General features: G+C 37.5%; 1 protein-coding gene across 1 annotated transcript in view; it reads left to right on the top strand.

Moving 5' to 3' along the window:
• Positions 1-843: 843 nt before the first annotated feature.
• LOC306892546 (corticotropin-releasing factor receptor 2) overlaps positions 844-21,062 on the top strand; it is a gene marked incomplete at its 5' end in the record, with an annotated part of 28,410 nt that continues 8,191 nt past the window's right edge. The window contains 7 exons of the mRNA XM_079453678.1: positions 844-885; positions 1,477-1,978; positions 6,770-6,855; positions 7,798-7,904; positions 16,047-16,119; positions 16,482-16,567; positions 20,524-20,659. Coding sequence (XP_079309804.1) covers positions 844-885; positions 1,477-1,978; positions 6,770-6,855; positions 7,798-7,904; positions 16,047-16,119; positions 16,482-16,567; positions 20,524-20,659 — 1,032 coding nt within the window. The remainder of the gene's footprint in view (positions 886-1,476; positions 1,979-6,769; positions 6,856-7,797; positions 7,905-16,046; positions 16,120-16,481; positions 16,568-20,523; positions 20,660-21,062) is intronic.

Here is a 21,062-nt window from a genome sequence, read left to right as displayed (position 1 = left end):
ATGGAAATGAAATAGAAAAACAAGAACAAAAGAAACATGATGTGCTACGTTTGATATCTGTTGATTATCTGTTGATTCGACTTTCTCTATTAATAGTATATTCTCTATTAATAGTATATTTCATATAGTGCTTGAAGAACCGAGTATAAAAATCCCCAGCATGTCATGACAGCTGTGATCCAGAGCTCGCAGCTTAACCAAATATGAATCTAATGCAGAGTTCAACATAATGAATGAGAACATCTGTAAATCTCTCATAATGCAATTTTAGCTTAAAGAAAGGGTTTTTAGGACAATACTACTAGAATGTTACGCAGGATGAATTTATAAACAGAGTAAAAAATGTAAGTCACAGTAATTTTGCTTTCAGGTGTGATGTCAAGAATATCGTAAGAAATTATAAAAATCTGTTTAGCTTTTTATTTTTGGTTGAATAGAACTGTCCTTCAGAAAGATGATGCCCTGCTGCAGCTCTGGAATTTGCTTATCACTGTGTTTCCGGGATAGTGCCTTACCGCATGTAGGGTTCTGACATACCCTGAGGAAACCATTGTGATTTAATGAGAAGTTTACCGGTGTGGAAATAAACAGACTGGATAAATGTCAGGAAAATCGATTTTCACAAAATCCCAGTTGATCACGTTCACGGTGGTGACAGGGCTTTTAGCATATCCAAAGTTATACTCTAGTGATTAAACTGCACACAGAATTGCATCAAATATTTTACCAGACAGAGGATTACTTTCAAACTGTATTCCTGTTTGATTCAATAATTGAATTGAGTTTATTCAGTCCAGTTAATACCAAATGCATCCTTATCCGTTACTTTTGGCTGCTAGAAGGATGGGTTTCATGGGTTCAGACAGTGGGGGTGGGGAGGTGGCAGTATGTCAGACGGCACAGGGATGTACCCAGTAAAAATTCCCACTTGGTAACAGCAATTAATGTCAGAAACCTTTTGTTTGTCCCAGTTTCCTAACACTATCCTTGTGCCGTGTGTCCTGCAGCCGTGGCCCTGAGGACATCTCAACACGTGTCCAGCCTGCAGGACATCTGCTGAAGATGAGTCGTATAAAGTCTCATGGCAGAAATATCATTTTAACCCCGGTTACTCAAACAGTGCTGTTTTCTATGCATCCATAGCCTGAAGGCTGATATGGAAGGTTTCAGGAGCAGCTACCTTCCCAAGGCATCAGTGCCACTAATGAGGATACTAGCAGGTGCCTGTAACACTCATTTGACAGAACCTCACAAAAACAGTATACACATCTATACATCGCTGCATATCCTACTACTGAATACATTTGTGTAAATAAATGAATTCTGTATATTCTTTATACGGTATATTTTTCTAGACCACGGTATATTTTGGTATACTCAATTATCAAACTACTTTTAATTTTTTATAATAGTCATAAAAACCAAAAGTGAAAGTGGCGCAAATCTAAAGAACCTAATGACGTCTGTCTCTATCAGTCTCTCCTCTCTTCTGTCTCTCCATCGGTTGTTCCTGCTTTGACCCACATTATCAACTCGTCTCTCACCACTGGTACATTTCCCACATTATTCGAAGAGGCCTGTATTACCCCACTTCTGAAGAAACCCACTCTTAATCCTGCACTGTTAGATAACTACAGACCGGTATCTCTTCTCCCCTTCATTGCCAAAACTCTTGAGCGTGTTGTTTGTAACCAGCTCTCCACCTTTCTCACGCAGAAGAACCTCCTGGACAGCACCCAGGCTGGTTTCAAGAGCGGTCATTACATCGAGACTGTGCTGCTCTCAGTCCTTGAAGCCGTGACACTGGCAAGAGCCTCTAACTCATCTGTACTTATCCTACTGGATTTATCTGCCGCCTTTGACACCATTAACCACCTCATCCTTCTGTCAACCCTCAAGGCTATGGGTGTCCTTGGAATGGTGCTACAATGGTTCAGGTCTTACCTCCCCTGTAGGTTATTTGGAGTATCCTGGAGAGGTGAGGTCTCGAGTCCCAACATCTCGATTCAGGGGTGTATTGTGTGGTAGTCTATATTAGACCAGTTTTATTGCACTTATGCTTTTTGTTGTCCATTTGCTTCCGTTTTTTTACCTCATTTGTATATGGCTTTGGATAAAAGCGTCTGCTAAATGACTAAATGTAAATTATCTATCTAAGGCCACCTTTACACAATGAAAAACGGAAAAGTTTTTCTTTTGCGGTTGTGAAAAGTTTCACGTACACACGACTCCGTTATTCAAACAATTACGAAATCACTTTGTAAAGAAAAACGCTGTTTCCGTGTAAACGGACAGCCAAATCGCATAAATTGTTTTGCGCTGTCACTTGAAAACGGTCTTGAGTTAACCGCGCGGAAATGTAGCTGAACTGTCAGACACAAGGCACAAATGGAATGTGTTTTTATATTATTTTATATATTACCATGTTTCCACTCTTTGCTGAACTTGTTTGCCATTTCCCAGGTAGCATTGTTTTATGCTACTTTTCAAAGGAATCAAGGGCATGCGAGTACAGAGAGCAATTTGATTTTCCAGAATTAAAAACTCTTTTGACAAATTGATTTTTAAATAAAATCGTATAACCTTTATTAGATGGAAAATGCTTTTGTATATGCTGTATGTTTTCATCTTCACTTTAAGTGTGTAAATTTGAGCCATGTGGTACCATTGGTATGAAAATCCCTACCCACATCCTACCAGAGCCCCTCCTATGCTGACATTTTATCATCCTAATTTTGGTAAAATAAGGGTGAAAAATTAATATTTGTACAATGGGTCAAACTTCTGAACAAACATTAAGGCGTGGCAACAAAGCAATAGTCATGGCAACCCTGCTTTGGAGCCCTAATCCCACTGTAAACCAATAAAAATATGCTGGCCTAAATAAACAATACACAAGCTAAAGGTTAGTGAGACCTCTGTAGCTCGAAAGATCTACGTCATTTTAAATAAAAAATCTTTCATTATTTATGTTTATTATGCACTGTTTTTAGTGTATGATATAATTTGATCTGACCTATAGATGAAGCCTGAACAAAACTGTTGGGAGCTACTTTCCATATTTGAAGTGTCTTCATCAAAGTACACAACAAAAAAAATCCTATTTCCAGACTGACAGAAATCATTTTACTCAGAGAAATAGAGACAACTTCATAAACAACAATCATTGAGCAATTGTGCACAATAATGAAAAGCCCCAACCAGCACTCCTAGATCAGTCCGTATATACTGCACTGTTTCTGCTTCGGTGGCTTTTATTAACCATAACATTGCTGGATAGAAAATGTTTTAATGCTTGCTTAGATTTGCATTTCTGAGAGAAGTGTTTGCTTTGTATTTTTCTTATTGAGGCGTTTTTATCCTACTGTTGTTTTTAAATTGGCTTACATTGTTTTTTCTTTTCAGTTAATGAAAGGTACAAGCCTATGTGAGTTTTTAGTCATGTGTTCATTTTTAAGCTAACATCTTGAGTAACAATTAATCAATGTGACTCTCTGAGCTAACAGAGTGATTGATGCCTTCATGAAATGTGTATAGAAAGCTCAAGGCTTTAAATCGATTGACATTGACAAAGGTTGTGGAATTTATTGTTCAATGCATTTAACTATTTGCAAATATTTTATTTTAAAAATATTTTTATTTTATTCAACCACAACCTATTTAAACCTATTAACCCTTTAAAGCAATACAGCCCTTGTGTGTAATTTTTTTATATGTATTTCTTTGATAACCATTAAGTTAATTTACAATATGCACACAATAGTTCTTAACCTTATCCCAAATAAAAACGCTGAATTAACAGTAAATTACATATTTTTATCTTAATCTGCATTTTGCATCAGTAAATACTGTTAAGAATCTTTGAGACTTGTTCAACATTTCTATTGTTAAACACTAAACAGTTGTCAGATATTGTCCAAATATTCAAAGTTTTTAGTCGCTTGCAGTATGTGGTGTGTCTTGTTGAACAGCTAAAGACGTGACAGCAACTGATTCCCTTGATTTGATTGGTCAATGCTCGGCTCTTTAACAAGTAACTCCTGCCTCCTTTCATTTGATTGGCCTCCTCACTTATTTTTATATTGTATGTTGCGTTTAGTCAGTAATTTCACTAAGTTTGACACACACCACAGAAAAAATAGTGGGTACGGCCGTAAGTGAGAACATTTATGTGTGTGGTGAATATATCACAAAAAAGCTGTAATTTAATTTGCTCTTGGGGGCCCCCTAGTGGTGGCAAGGCCCTAAGCAGCCGCTTTGTTCGCTTATAAAGATGTTGCATAGGTTATTGATTTGCACGATCATCATGAAAAATATTTTTAGTCCACTAAATATACAGAATGACTCTATAGCCCCTAACAAGTCTTTCTTTTCTATCCACAAATTATCCAGCAATTATCTACGACTCCTTTAAAAATTTATTATAATCTACTAGAAAAGCTGATGTAATGAATTGTAAAGTGTTTCTGTTAAAATGAATGTAATAACACGATGCAAAACAAATTTAGACATGTTTAATTTATTAAGTTAAGTATTGATAGGGAGATAAAAATGATTCGCAAAATGGAAAAATAGGAGGGAAAAGATCAGGGCAAAGTAAGGCTTTCTGAGCATCACAAATTTTTCAGATATGCATAATCACTCCCAGGAATCAGAAACCAAGTAAATCCTTTCTGTACGGTTAACATTCTTGTAGGGGATTTCATGAGAAACAGTATTATTTAAACACTATTCTCCACCAAATTTGAAAGAATTATCATGAGCGTTGATCACAATTATAAGTAATATTCTCCACCACCCTTTGTAAGGGAAACAAATATCAGCCCAAATTGGGATTAATTTAATTGATCATGATCAATTATACTTATCTGGATCAAATTCACGATTTGAGGAAATCATTTAGCATTACGAGCAGGTAGACACTTTGTTCAGGCTCCAGTTGATCTTGGCTGGATGTGATCAGAGAGAACCAGTTTATGCAGAGGGTCTGTCTGTATCTGGAAAGACAAGGCCGCCGCCTGGCACAAACTTAGTGGTCCGGCTGAAGAGAAAAGGGAGAAATCAACAGCCACAGCGGAAGAGACGGTGCTCTCTTTTAAGCTGTAAGGATGTCACATCCTACAGATGTGACTGACCCAATCAGGAGATGGCACCTTTGGAGGGAAAGTTAATGGTCTTTGTCTTCCAACATTTGTTTTGCATGTGGAAGCTGATTGGATGTTCTGTAAGAAAACTTCAGAGAGTTTAATAAAACTAATATGAAAAGAATTACCAAAACACAACAAACATTAACATTAAGGAATACGCAAATGCAGCTCATTGACCTGCATATCATCTTGGTTAAATGAGTAACTACAAATCTTAATAATTGTATTTATACACATTCATTCAAACTTCTTTGGGTTAATGTTTAAGACATATTAACAAGTACATCAATACATTATCAGGTTATAAAATAATATATGTACATTTATATATACATTTATATAGAACTGTATGTCTGTCCCCAAAGCGAATAAAGAGAGCGCATCTCCATACATTCCATTGGGTCGAAAAAAGTGTTATATTGATGGTTTGGTGTGGGTTGCTATGGTAACCAGAGTTTTTCTTTTTCAAGATAAACATGCTTTGTCACTTGTTTCAAAGATGTTTTCATAAAGCAACTTCTTTCATGATTAGTTTAATTATTAACGAGTTGTAATATAGTATACTGTATACGCTGTCTTCGTTGCTCATAATTGGGATTCATTTATCATTTACAAAATCATTATTGCTTTATTCATTTGGAAACAGAATAAAAGATTGTCTGAGTAACTTAAACATAAACACCAAGGGTTAATTACATTATTGAAAACGATGAACATTTTATGTAGAGGTATGACAACTATTCAGTGAGTACCTGTCAAATTCTAGCATGGAAACTCATTCCTTTTAGCTTGTTTGGCCAGTCAAGCATTGTGGAGATGAACCGCATAAAGTGGCACCTACAGGTACATCTAAATAAATTTGAATATCATGAAATACATTATACATTCTACATTATTTAGATTCATTACACATAAAGTAAAATATTTCAAGCCTTTATTTTCTTGAAACTTGATGATTATGGCTTACAGATAGCGAAAACCCAAAATTCAGTGTCTCAGAAAACTAGAATGTTACATAAGATCAATAAGAAAGGATATTTTAAACCGATATTTCAGTATGTTCATTTATATGCACTCAATTCTTGGATGGTCCTCCTTTTGAATCTATGGGGTATTGTCAAGAGTAAGATGAGCGACACCAGACCCAACAACACAGATGACCTGAAGGCTGCTATCAAAGCAGCCTGGGCTTCCATTACAACTGAGCAGTGTCACAGACTGATTGCATCCATACCACGCCGCATTGATGCAGTAATTCATGCAAACGGAGGCCCAACCAAATATTGAGTGCATAGAAATGAACACACTTTTCAGAAGCCCGACATTTCTGTTTAAAATATCCCTTTTTTATTGATCTTATGTAATATCCTAATTTTCTGAGACACAGAATTTTGGGTTTTCATTATCTGTGAGCCATAATCATCAAAATTGCAAGAAATAAAGGCTTGAAATATTTTACTCTATGTGTAATAAATCTTTATAATATATGGGTTTCACTTTCTGAAATGAGTGACAAAAAAATATTGACCTTTTCCATGATATACAATTTGTTTAGATGTACCTGTATTTAAGCTTTGAAAGTTGAAGTTCACTCATTTTGGAACTCTTTTCATTTTCGACAGGAATTGCTTATAGAGAGTGTTTGGAGAACGGCACATGGGCACTGAAGAGTAACTATTCCAACTGTGAGCCCATTTTGGAGGAAAAGGTGGGTAGATTTGTCTGGTCTTTTTGCTATTGTAATCAGTAGCGGCCTTTGTTTCGCCCATTTCACTTGAATTTTATTAACTTCGAATGAGCAATTTCACTGCGGGTCCCCTTGCATGTAATCCACCATGTTCTGTCAGCCGTCGTAGTGTTTTGAAAGGGAGGGGTGGAGTGAGCAGTTAGATGCAATTCACAACATTGCCGCTAGATATTACTGACTGAACCTTTAAATAAAATAAAATACATTAAATAAAAATATGAATATGTATTTCGTCACAAGTGAGTGTTGGGGGGCCTCCTGAGTGTAATACATATATTTTAAGAAAGTGAAGGGACACTTATGTATAAAAGCAAGACAAATTTATAGAAATATAAAAGTCCTGAATCTAATCTAGGAGCAAGTCATGACAGTGCTAGCTTAGGGGTGGATTTTTAGCTTTTGACACAAAATGAAACGCTGTATAACAGTTTTCCATTTTACCTCAAATAAAACCTTTCTCCAGTTATTTTATGATTTCTGGCGTGTTCATGTTGTGTAAACTCTTATCCTGTTTACTGAGCTCCCTATTGTTTATCCATGCATCACTCAAAATCTTACTTCACTTCAATTAACATTGTGTAAAGGGCATTTTGATTTTGTGTCATACTTTTGTGACCTCATTTTAACTTCAAAAACTCATGAGGTATATATAAATGACTCTCAATCCACACAGCCCTATTGTAAGCCTCCATAAAGTGTTAGTGTAACCAAGGACAATATTGTCACGGAGTCATAACTATCAAATTGTGCTACAAATGACCACATATATATAATCATAAAATCCCATATGTTAAGAAAACACACAGAGTTTAGCAATAGTTTAGTTTTTATCAATAGTTTTGCCATTTTGAATCTTTTTGAAGCAAAAGTACTGTGGTAATAATGAATTTGTCTTCTTTACAGAGAAAGTACCCCATGCACTATAAGATAGCTCTCATCATAAATTACTTTGGTCACTGTATATCTGTTGGAGCTCTAGTTATTGCTTTCATTCTCTTCCTGTGCTTAAGGTAAGTGTATCTGTGATGATACTGTACTGTTCTGTGTGAGTAATGTCTTAGGGTTAGACTTTAAAGGTCCGGTTAAACCGTCAGTTTCTTTAAATCTCATATTAATCTTGAGTACCTATAGAATAGTAATGCATACTTCGTATCTCAGAAGAGTATTTAGTTTGATTGCATTTATAAAAGCTAGATTCAGCTGTATGATAATTTCGGAAAACATACAAATATCCTGAGGGTGTGCGGGGGAAGGAACTGAATCACGAGCACACAATACATCATCGCATTAACCCTGCAAAACTGTTTTGATTCACTGTAAGTTCATGTTGTTTACATTATGCACGTGTCGATTGCCAACAAAACACAGACATATGGCTTTGTTTCACTTACCACGTGCGTTTCATGTCCAGCATCTTTTAGCGCTGGGACCGCTCCATCTATCAGTTTCAAACGATCTGCAAATCCAGCGTTATATCCACCGTTTATATAACATCCATCGCTGAATGCCGTGAACAAACAAACACAGCTGAACTTTTCTCACTTGCACAAGAGTAAAGAGCTGCAGGCCCACAGCGCAGCCAATCTTGATGATAGGCGGTTCTTCCAATCGCACGTCGGCTGACGTGTGGGCAGGCTATAAAGGACTAAGTAGAAGTTGCGCAGCAGTTTTTCATGTTCGAAAATAACCTTCCAAAAGCAATACGAACATTGGGGTAGTGTACTGAGCACAGAAATACGTAATACGTACAACTCGCTTTTTGACAAGTTGTAAAGAAGTCAGAATGCATGAAACAGTGTTAAATCCCCTCTTTAAGGGGGTAATTGTCACAAAAATTTTATTCTGTCATAATTTACTCATGCTCTTGACATTTTAAACTTGAATGACTTTTTTTCTTCCGCAGATCACAAAAGAAGACATTTTGAAGAATGTTGTTAACTGGCACCCCTTCACTTGCATTAGTTTTTTGTCCATGCAATAGAAGTGAATGGGTGCCAGTACTGTTCAGTTACCAACTATCGTCCAAATATCTTATTTTGCATTCTGCAGAAGAAACTCATACAGGTTTGAAATGACAAAAGGGCGAGTAAATGATGACACGTTTTTTATTTTTGAGTGAACTACATGAATCCATTAAAAAAAGTGTTGTTCCTTTAAGAAAGTATGTCATAGCAGGCTATGCACATTTATCCCTTAAAAAGATAATGTCCATTACAAGTTTACATAGCCTTTATAAAGTTGCATTGAAATATGAAATATAATTATTTCCGCTCTGAATTATATTCGTTAATTTATCATTGCTTTTTCATTTCCGGTGTCTAAAAAAATATTTTGATAACCTAGAGTTTGCATATTTACATATTTGCAAATGCTAAAACTGTGTCGAAGTATAATCACAGATTTTTCTCCTAAGGAGCATCCGATGTCTTCGCAATATAATCCATTGGAATTTAATTACGACGTTCATTCTGAGGAATGTAATGTGGTTTTTGCTTCAGTTGATTGACCACAACATCCATGAGACCAATGAGGTAGGAAACACTTTTAAACTATTTATCAGCGTATTAGCATGCAAGGGAATCAGCAGGTTTATAACATTTGCATTCATCGAGTTGAAAAATGATTCTTGAGCAAAGATGCATATTGAAAGCTTTGACACTGCAAAAAAAAAGTTACTGAAAATTAAGACGCAATGATGATTTTTTCCCCCTGAAAACACATCCGGTCCATCTCAAAGTAAATTTTCTGAAGATTTGAGGCTGTGATTGTCAAGTGCTTCATACTCTCCTCAAAGAATGACTGTAATCTCACTGATCAACAATCTGAAAACAACACAAGCTCTACATAAACATAAGAAAAGTGTGATTTTTAAGTGTTTTACAATTAAAGGTAAACAAAAGTTTACAATAGTAGATCAATTGTTTTATTTCCCACCCTCTTTAAAGATTTCAGGCTAGTGAGTAATTAGGAAGAGTTGTAAGTGTTATATTTTATAAAAGGGTGATCATGGATGCTGCATCTTCCGTGACAATGCCTTTTATCCACTATTGTCATAATAGTTTCACATAGCTGTCAGTACTGTATGCCATGAATATTAACATATTGATCAATTAAAATTCAGGACTGGAACTGTTTCATAAACCACATATACTAGACTACAGTATAGTACAACTTAAAGGGCATGTTCATTAAACAGAAAACTACATTGTGCTTTTGTTTACTTCTCAAGGGCTACATTTTCTAAAAAATTTTTATAAAATCAAATATAATTTTTCCAAAGAAACTTTGGAAAAATGTATGCCTGTGTTAAAGGCACAGTTATATACGGTAACTTGTGGTCTTGAAAATATGGATTTAAGGGGGGGGACTGAGCCGCTCAGTTCACTCATGCTGTTGCATGATACTAGTTTGGACTGTTGGCCAGTACATAGATCTTGCATCAGAGTGGCTCTGCATTTACAGTGGGTGTTTTAGAGGAGGAACACAACACTCTCTCAGTAGCCACCAGTCCAGAGCCCGTTTGCAAAAAGGTCACCAGTCCAGAGCCCGTTCGCAAGAAGGCCGCCAGCCATCATCCTGTTCACAAAATGCCTGCCAGCTCAGAACCCGTTCAAAGATGGCCTCCAGCCATCACGGCAGTGGTCCCAAGTCCGGTGGTCCCAGAGGCATCCGTTCCTGAGGTTCTGCCCATTAGAGTCTGCTCTGCCAGTGGTGGTTGCTGCCTTGCTGTGTGTCTGGTCTGTGCACTGTTCATCTACACCAGAGGCTGCTGACAAGATAGTCGCCCTGGATCCCCCTGTGCCTGTCGCGGCTCTGAATTCTCCTGTGCTAAATGCATTGTCCAAGATGTTCGCATCTGACCTCCCTGCCTCGGATCCGTTTCTTGCCTTACTCTGTTACAAATTGCACCTTATAAAACTTTTCAAAATGGTCAGGTCTCAGCGGTTGCATATATTTTATGAAATTTGGTATAAAAGATTTGCAGAATCGTAAAATGTTCAAAGAGTTCTCACCAATTAATATTCTTTCTTCTTTCTCTATAGCCCTGGTGTCGCCTTATAACAACAATCTATAATTACTTTGTGGTGACCAATTTCTTCTGGATGTTTGTGGAGGGCTGTTATCTCCACACAGCCATTGTGATGACATATTCCACAGACAAGCTTCGAAAATGGGTCTTCCTCTTCATCGGATGGTGTGAGTTGGATTCTCTTGTCGCTGCATGTCTTAAAAGACATAATCAGCTGCCGTTTCCATTAGCTGCAGATCTGAAAGTTGAGTGTGCTTTGCTAAGTGCTTAAGTTTTTATTCAGTGAAACAGATTCTTTCTCTGTCTTACTTCAGGCGAGTGAATGTAATGAAATCAGGGCAGAACATGTCCTGGTTGTATTTTTATCTAAAACATCAAGGGGCACATGTTATTTTGCTGAAAATGAAGAACTGTTTATTTTTAGAATCATTAAAACATTTTCAAGATTTTATCACTGTTTGTTTAAAAAAGCATATTTACACAGTCTACAAGTATACAAAACATTAAAAATTAATTTACCCTGTGTATCTTTACAGGTAGTTACTCGTTAGGTGTATAAAACATTTCACTGAACCTTCAAAGTTGAGTAAGTGAAGTAAATTGTACTTTAGGGTACAATTGTGTATCCAAAAGGATTAGACATTTTATGTTTCGCATACTTGTAGAACTGCAGAAATGAACCCTGAAAGGTACCAACCCCAGTAATGGTAAATTGTTATTTTTATGAAAATATATTAGATAAATTATAAATATTGTTAAAAATAAATATTATAATCATAATAAAGAGAAAACAAATACTTCTCATCAGGCAAATAACAAACTGAAACAACTAAATTGTCTTTGTTCACTGCACATTCAATTTCTCTCAGAAGTATAACATTTACCCTTTTTTTTATTAAGGACTGCAAGTAAATAACTGTAATTGGGCATGTGAATAAACTGCTTTACTATTTTTTCTTAACCATCTTTAATATTATTTTAATATTTAATGCTTTTACTTTTTTATGAGTAATCCCAGAATTTACTCATAGAATTTAAGAACGTCAATTATTTCTGTGATGTAGTATCTATTGGCCTTCACATTTAGAAAGCTGTAACCAATATTAAATGAAAAAAAAATGTAGTGATTGCAACATTGGTATGAGGACAGTAATGAATGGCTGTGACATGATTACTTGGTTTTATGCGCGTTATGTTTGCTTCCAACGATGCCACATAAATCTAAATGCGGAGATGAAAAGCTTCGGTTTTTGATTACACGCAGCTGAAATGTCAAACTTGTTTCGTCATACAACTCCTGGTAATTACAGCCATTATTGAAAACACGTTTCCAATTTTGATCACACTATTTTAACCCATCACACTCACAATGACGTTTGTAAGCATATAAACTCTTTGTAGAACTTTAAAACCAATATTCATTACGTCGTTTGACATGGAGAAAGTTTTGCTCTCTTAGACAACAAAAGCAATTAAATGTGGAAGTAGTTTTTCGAGTGATGCTTGAAGAGTGTGGTGGAGATTTAATAAAGTCACTAAGCATTTGAATGTAGGGCAAACTATTGAGTTCTTTTTGTGAGTATGTGGGCGCCGGGCCCTGAAAAGGAGGACTTGATGGAGACGCGGCAGGCAGCGTCCCTCCCCGATCCAGCGTTGGAAAGGCCGGGATCGGGCCCAATGAAACTTCCCCCAGATTCGTCCTGTCAGGGCTGCTAAGAAGAACTCTTGGCGGAATGCTGACGGGGGACAGATGCCAGAAAGAGGGGTCGACCTAGGAAGTCTAGGTCGACCCCTCCAAGTGGCAGCCGTCTACGGGCACAAGTGGCCCACGACCACACGCTCCACCTGGGGGACGTCAACATAGCCTCTAGCTGCTCTGCCATCCAGGGAAGTCACAGCCACCGAGCCCTCTTGCATGAGACGCGCCGAAAAGGGCGCATTCCAGGAATTGGAGAGCTCTTCATGCACCTCCGGAAAGAATGGCACCGGGGCGGGGCGCAGTTTTTGGCCGCACCCCGAGCCCAGAAACCACGCATCCTGCCCGAGAGAGCATGGCCGACATCTCAGCGTCAGTCTCCTCCGGAACTCGACTGCCTGACGACAGGAGATCAGAGGAGTCTTCCGCATCTGATGCCAGCAGGCAGCTGTCCGATGCAGCGACAGAAATGGAGTCATCATCCCTGTAGGAAGTCTTACCACTATGAGACAGCCGTCTGCCGCTCGTAGGGGACGAACCAGGTGAGCGTACAGGGGTATGGATGGTCCTTGAGCATGAAGCTGACGGAGCGACATTCATAGGAGTCCCTAAATCACCGCCGCTCGCCAAAGCGATCAACCGCGGCGCAACAGCGGCTGAAGACGCCTGGGAAGCAGACGGGGTGGTGGCCGCGCTCGCAAAGAACGTAGCCAACCATGACCGCAACACCCTGATTGCCATGTCCGCACACACAGGACATGCCGAATCAGTGAAACCTGTCTCAGCATGCTTGAGCCCCAAGCAAGTGACGCAGGTATCATGACCGTCAGACTCCGGGATGAGTCTTTCGCATCCGAGGACACAGCTACGAGACATGCTCGTAGCCGGAGGGACTTACCTCTTAAGGTCTGTAGCCTTCTGCCAAAACACCCAGGGGAAGTCCACCGAAAGGAGAAGTCTGCTGCTCCGCATCGTAAATCCAGCAGGTTTAATATAGTCTCGAAGTCGAGTAACGCGTATCGCATATAGCAAACACACAGGTTCCGAAGAACAAAAAATGAGTGAATGACCGCCGCCATCTTCCTTTATACCCGTATGTACAGAGATCGACTGAAGGGGAACTGGAGCTTTCAAAAAAGGAGGCAAGGGCACCATAAACATATCCTAACAAAACCCACACACAATTCCCAATGATAACTTCGGTATGGTTATGAGATCTGTTAAAATTGGAGTCTGTTACGATAGCATCAGCTGCATATTATATAATGTTGTTATGAAAAATAGATTCTTATCATTTTCTGTCAATCTTCCTGGCTCAATATGTGTTGTGTTGGCAGTCTGTTCATCATCTTTGAGTCTGTTTGAGTCATGCCGGTCCAGGTTGGAAAAGCTCCTTTTTCATGAGCCAAGTATCTCCGCAGACAGTTTATCAGCTCCTCCGTGTGCATCTCATAGATTTCTTGCAACCTGTCTATTTGGGATGAAGGATTGATTGTCATCAAAACAATCCACACACGGATTGTGGAAATCACATTTACCAAATAACTTCGATCACACAACCTAGAGCACAAATACAATACTATAAGCACGAGCAAAACAGCTTGAGCTCAAAATAACACCTGCTATGTGTTCTCATAATCTGCTCTATTGATGTTGTCAAAATACATGCAGCAATTTAGTTTATAATGGCACCTCTTCACGTAAACACTTGGCCAATGCAGTTTTCTTTAAGATGCCGTATTCTATAAACAATCACCTTTTCAGCCAAGAAATATTATCTTTAGCTGGCACCTGTTTCTGCTATTTGCAGTGTGAATAGTGGGAGCTTTGTGAATGAACGCAATCGTCTCTCTCTTGCAGGTATACCGTGTCCGATAATTGTTGCGTGGGCCATTGGAAAGCTGTACAGTGAAAACGAACAGTAAGTTGCTGACTTGAAAGGGACGTAAGCTCATTATGAAGGATGGAAGTTAATTGTAGAGTATTTCTTGGATGAGATGTGATGTTTTAATTTTTCAGAATGTTTTCTATTTGAAAGGCTTTTAGAAAACCGAAGGAGTTAAAGTTATTTTAAGAATTCAGTTTCATATCGGTTTAGTAGTAAAATGCTTTTTATAGTGGGAAATCGAGTGGGAAATCAATATTTCCTTTTTTCGCATCTGTCATATTTTTAACCACAGTGGTGCATTTTATGAATCTTCGGAATTCCTTGCCATCCATTAGCCCTAAATGTAAATTTAAATAAACACGATTTTGCGAGAAAATCGTGGCATATAATCTACATTAAAAGAACAGTTCCCCCAAAAATGTATAAATGTTGTCTTCATTTACTCACCTCCAAGTTGTTCCAAACCTGTATGAAAGATATTTGGAAGAATGCTTGTAACTAAACAGCGCCATTGACTACCATTCAGGGACATATCTTTGTTCTGATGAACACAAAAGAAGAACGTAGGAAGGCAAACAGTTCTGGGGAACATTTGACTACCATTGTAATTTTTCCTACTATGGTAGTCAATGGTGGTGAATAACTGTTTAGTTACAAGCATTCTTTAAAATATATTTCTCTGTGTTCATCAGAACAAAGAAATGTGTACAGAATTGGAACAACTCAAAGGGCGTGTAAATGATGACATACTACTTATTTTGGGGTTAACTGTCCATTTAAAGTGTGTGTGTTCCTTTATCTCTGTCATTTTGTTCTATGCCACTAATGAAGTGTTTGATAAAAAGGGTTTACACATTTCTTGAAATGAATGAATAGATTATAAATAGAGTAGGCTACTTACAGTTCTTGCGACATTTTAAGATGTGACAGGAGAAAGTGTTTTTAACATACAGTAGAAGTATTACTTAGTTGAAAGGGAAATGTTTTGTTTTTACGTATTTTAGGTGTTTACAGTATCAGACAACACCTTATAATGCTCACTGCTAACTGCCAATGACTCAATTTCACTAAAAGCCTTTCACATATTCCCCAGGCATGATTAAAATCAATATGAAACACAACAGGTCTCCATGAGAAAGGACATCAGCCTCTTGTGGGTTTTGTCCCTGTTTGTGAGCAGGCACAAATAACTTGCTTGTATTTATATGCATTGTTGTGTATCACTGGATCTTAATGGTTTTGAGTTGTAAGATTTAAAGTGATTGATGAAGGTGCAATTTTGTTGTTTGTTTTCCTTTTGGCACAATTTTACTCGATTTAAAAATTCTTTATCTTTATTCCCCGAGAACTTTGTTTTTTGTGTCACTAAATATTACCCAGAGTGTTTTTATCAAAGCAGGATTTAAAGATTACATGCTTTTTACTGTTGATTTATCGTTTATTGTACAAATCCTAGCATTTATTAAAAATAACATTTCATGTGTTTGTATTTTTAAGTGATTTCAGCTAGTTCCTGAAAAGCTTTTATTGTGTTTCAGATGCTGGTTTGGGAAGGAACCTGGGAAGTATATAGACTACATTTATCAAGGGCCTGTTATTCTAGTTCTTCTTGTAAGTTTTATTACTTTGTGTCATATTTTATTCTCAGCTGAGGTTCATGTCAGTTTTCCCATCTGCATATGCCTTGAACAGCCATGTCCTTAAAACCCAAGATTTCACGCTAAAGCTTTCGTAAAGCTGCTGAATATTCCGTGACTGTGCAATTATCTCCTCACTCACCTGATTGCGGATTCCAGCTAAAATTATTGGCTGTTGCCGAGCATCCGACAAACACAGCAGTAGTGCTTAAAGGCAAAAGACAGAGACCTGCAATGAACTTAGCTGAAAGTTTATAACAAACATTAGAAAGATAGAGAATCTTATAGTATTACATCATCATTGACCTACTTGTTTTTATATCTGTCCTGCAATAGATAAACTTTGTGTTCCTGTTCAACATTGTGCGCATTCTTATGACAAAGCTGAGAGCTTCCACTACATCTGAAACAATACAATACAGGTAAAGACCTTAAACTCATAATTCACAGCTCAGATAAGCAACACGTCATAGTTATGGAATAGTTCACTTAAACAAACAAACTCAATCATCAATAAATGTCAATATTACTCATGAAAATATATACTTTATTAATGTTTTTCTAAATCTATATGCTGGTATTTATTTGTAAACTACAAAATTAGAACGGCAAACCAACGGCTCACTCAAACCCTCCACTCCCTTTGAAGCACTATTGTGGTTTTCACATAACTAAGCTGTCGTCACGTTTTCGCTTCTTGCCAAAAGAAATAACGTATTTACGAAACGCGTTCTGTAAAGCAGTTTGGCCATTCAGGGCTACTGTAGAAACAACATAGCAATTTCCATGCAAGGGGACCCGCGGTGTACAGTATGTAGATACAGTGAACAAAAACAGGATTTTTGCTAATGGAATGTGACAACAAAGTGTGCCCTATTCTTGAGATGTGCCTGCTTTTAATGTGGCCATAATGTTTTTTTTTATTGCATTCTCTTGACATTCTAATCATTTTAAATATGCAAACGATCATAATTTTAATTTCTATATCTTCCTATTTCTTCCCATTCTAAACACTAAGAAATACAATTAATATTATTATGGAAAATATTTATCATTTGTTTATTTTAACTGACCATTATGTAGAGCTTTGCCGACAGTGTTTGCTATAAGTAAGCTTTGAATGTCATCTAGTATCTTCAATTTCCTCATTTTCAAGCATGGCTTTCATTCATTGTTTATCACTAGGATTTTGCTGTCTCATTTAATCAGTGATCAAATGAAGACGAGTTATTGGTTAACAATTCAAGGGCACTAGGAAATGAATGGGTTTGGATGTTATTAACTTTAAGAGCGTCTTTGGAGTGGGACGTCCCCAACACATAGTTACCAAAAGCAGAAATAAGCAAAACGCAGCAGGTAGCGACTGTCAGAGTAGAACAGGGACTTTGTGCTATAATGTTATTTAATGAAAATAATAACATCTGTAGTAGTTTCAGGGACAACTTTTTACAACTTAATGTAATGCATTTTTAGTGGGGGGGGGGGCATGCTGGGGTACTGCCTTAGAAGAGAGTGGCCACAAGTGACCAGAAAAGTTAAATAGTATACTACAGTACATTACATAGTGTAAGCTGCTACGGTTACCTCAATTGCTACTTGTGCTTGATATGACATTTAGTTTACTTTTGAACTACTGTTTAAGTAACACTGACATTTATTATTGTTTAACTTGAAAAATAAAATTAAAAAACAGAGCAATTTAAAAAACCCAGAAGCAGAAATTATGTCAACCATTTTCTTTTAATAATTGGTTTTGCAATAAAAGTATACAATAGTTTTATTCACAATAATTTTCTAATAATATGCAAAAGAAATAAAAAATAAAGGAAATTACTCACTCGACATAGTGAAATCTTACAGATATTTTTATTTCAAATGGTTAGGCCATAACTTATAGTGTTTAATTCAACATATAATAAAGACACTGGAGCATACCATGTGGTCCTGGCAGAATGCGGTCTGTGGAGATGTTGGTATCTAGCATCTGAGGTTTGTCTCACCCTCTGACATGTGCTGACACAAAGATTATTGGTGGTCGTGTTCAAATTCAGACTGGTTACTTACAGCTGAATTATCTGAAGATACCGCAAGATAATAATTAACAGATTAGACATAGGGTCCAACCTTTTAGCATCTAGGTGCTAAACATAAGCAAGGGGAAGAGCATTCAGGGCTCAACACTTAGAACTGCATACCTCTGTATTTCGGTGGGGTTGGGGGTGCTTTTTGATCAAGGAACAGTCAAAGAACATTCATCTTTATTCTTCATACAAAAGAAACAAAGTTCCTAAAAAATCTCCCAACAATTCCCTCACGTTTCCCTTCCCATACTTGAAGTTGCAGGAGTGATAGAGGAAAGAGGATGGCTGCTGCTGGCTGGGTCCACTGAAAACACTGCCTATTGATTCATTGCTGGCTGCTTCTGTTCCAGTGACATTTTTGTCTAGCTGCCTGATACCCTTTTCTGCTGCTTCTGAATCAACAACACTTGATTTTATCTTCTTTTTTTAAGAAACTCCCTATATCTTCATGGCTGTCTCGTTCCCCAGCCTTTAAAAGAAACACTTTTGTTGAAACACTGGTTGTCTGTTATTCTCAATCTGAACAATTATTTTTCAATATGTGAATACATTAAGTCAGAAATCTTGCTTTATTACAACACAGTGATGATTATTCCACATCACGTACACAGCTTGTACCTTAAAAGTGTGTTGTAATTAAAATACAGTCACAAATTTGCGTGCACAGCTATAAAACAAAAATGTAAACCAAATAAGCAATCGCATTGTAAACAACCTCCGTACCGTGCACATAATGTACATCAAACAAGCACGGTGTTGGACGGTAATGACGCCAGCATCATGAGACACTGTGGTCACTGTTGCAGAATAAACCCCATATTGCGTATATAAAACACCCTAAACCACCCTGTCAGTGTTCATTGATTGATAGCGACCAGCAGATTGTACTTTGTCTTTTGTTAAACACTGAAACACACAATCGGCTGAAATCAAACAACGGCCAACGCGAACAGGGCTGGCAGGTTAAACACACTGATCTGATCAGAACGAGAAAACTTGCATATTAAACCACACAGAAAGTATTAGTTTGGTGTCCACAATCACATATGCCAAGTCCACGATGCTGCTGTTATTTCAGCCGCGGCCCGCACTGCACTTTGAATTTTGAACTCCTGCAGAAACGATAAACCAATGGCTGTTCAAGAAGCCAATCGCAAGACATCTTGTTGTGGGGCATTTCAATGGGGGCCAATGCCACCACTGGCCCCGTGTAGACACGCCATTGCTACGGTGGATGACACAGGACAAAGAGGTCGTCACATTTTCACTTTGCCGAAGGAGATAACGCTTTAACGAACCGAGCTCTGAAGAGCAGTTCGGCTGCTGTAGAAACATGGCAAATTCCAACATTGTAAGGCTTTTATACACCTCGTCATTTTATATTGCATTTCTGTCAATAGATCCCCCTAAAAATCACACACAGCACCTATACATTTACTTTAGAAAAGCAAAGCTATTTAACCCTTTTAAACCACAGACATATTCTACCAAGTGGTATACATTTTTTCCATAACTCTGCAACCATTTGTGCTATCAAAAAAAATGAATTGCTCCTAAAAGTAGACAACCTGTGCTTTTTGGATATATATGGTATATAACGGTTATATCTTGCATTGTGTCAGCCAAATGCTGCGGTTTTCGTGGAGGACGGCAGGGGGCGAATATGAACAGGTAGTTACGGAGCGGCTGTTTTCGTGAAGCGCTTGAGCAAGCAAATAAAATTAGCAAACAAAACATGGAAAAGAGGAGATACCATCAGAAGGGGCGACTGTGGTGATTTTTGACAATGAAACATGAGTCTGATGTGGGCCTGCTGGAACTGCTTCAAACACCACCACATTTGAGTGAATTGCGCAAAAGATTACACCCGGAGAACTGGGGTAAAAAAAGGCTCATGAATGAACATGTACATGAGTGACACTAAAAAGACTTATGCATGTACTACAGTATATTATTTAAGATTATTCCGTTCTTTAGTTTTTCGAGAATTCTAAATAAAAATTATGGACAAATATTTCCTATTAAATGTTTGGTCTATTTCAATTCTATTTACAAACTCACAACACACAGTATGGTCAATAACCTTAATTTATTCAAAAACATTTGTTGGCAATGATACCTTACACATGATGATGGCTCTTAAGGGTTAATAAAGTAAGTCATTTTAAATGATCAGAAGAATGCCATCATAATTCATATTTGATTAAAACAGCATTCTAATAAACACGTGTGGACATTATGAAATTCTGGAGAAGCGAGCTCATCCCACACATGCAAATATCTATTTTCTATTGCAGAAAAGCTGTGAAGGCAACTCTAGTACTGCTGCCCTTGCTCGGCATAACATACATGCTGTTCTTTGTGAACCCAGGAGAAGATGACATATCTCAAATAGTCTTCATCTATTTCAACTCATTTCTACAGTCATTTCAGGTGAGCATCACACAGAGGTCTCTTCAGCCGCTAACTTAATTCCTTAAGTTAAATGTAATGATACTTATAACATGTCATTTATACCATTGCGTTCCTTGGATTGAAGTCAGGTCAGAGAAGATTGCAGGTGAAATGAAGACTGAACTAGTTAATATAACTCTTCCTTTATATCTTAAGTGATGTCATTCAGCTATAAGTACACTCGGGAAGGCACATCATAAAAAAGAGTGTTTGAGCATTGTGTGTGATTTGCTTCCTCTTTCTTAAAGGAATAATACAGCCATAAATTTACATCCCATCATTATTTACTCACCCTCATGTACAGTCATTTCAAACCTTGGTTTTCAAACCAAGAAGGCCGCAAATCGATAGTCAATAGCAACAATGTATTGCAAAGTTAAAA

This window comes from Barbatula barbatula (genome assembly GCF_947034865.1).
Source record: "Barbatula barbatula genome assembly, chromosome: 3".
Lineage (NCBI taxonomy): Eukaryota > Metazoa > Chordata > Actinopteri > Cypriniformes > Nemacheilidae > Barbatula > Barbatula barbatula.
The sequence above is the reverse complement of the archived record's forward strand: the minus strand, read 5'-3'. Positions and strand labels throughout refer to the sequence as shown.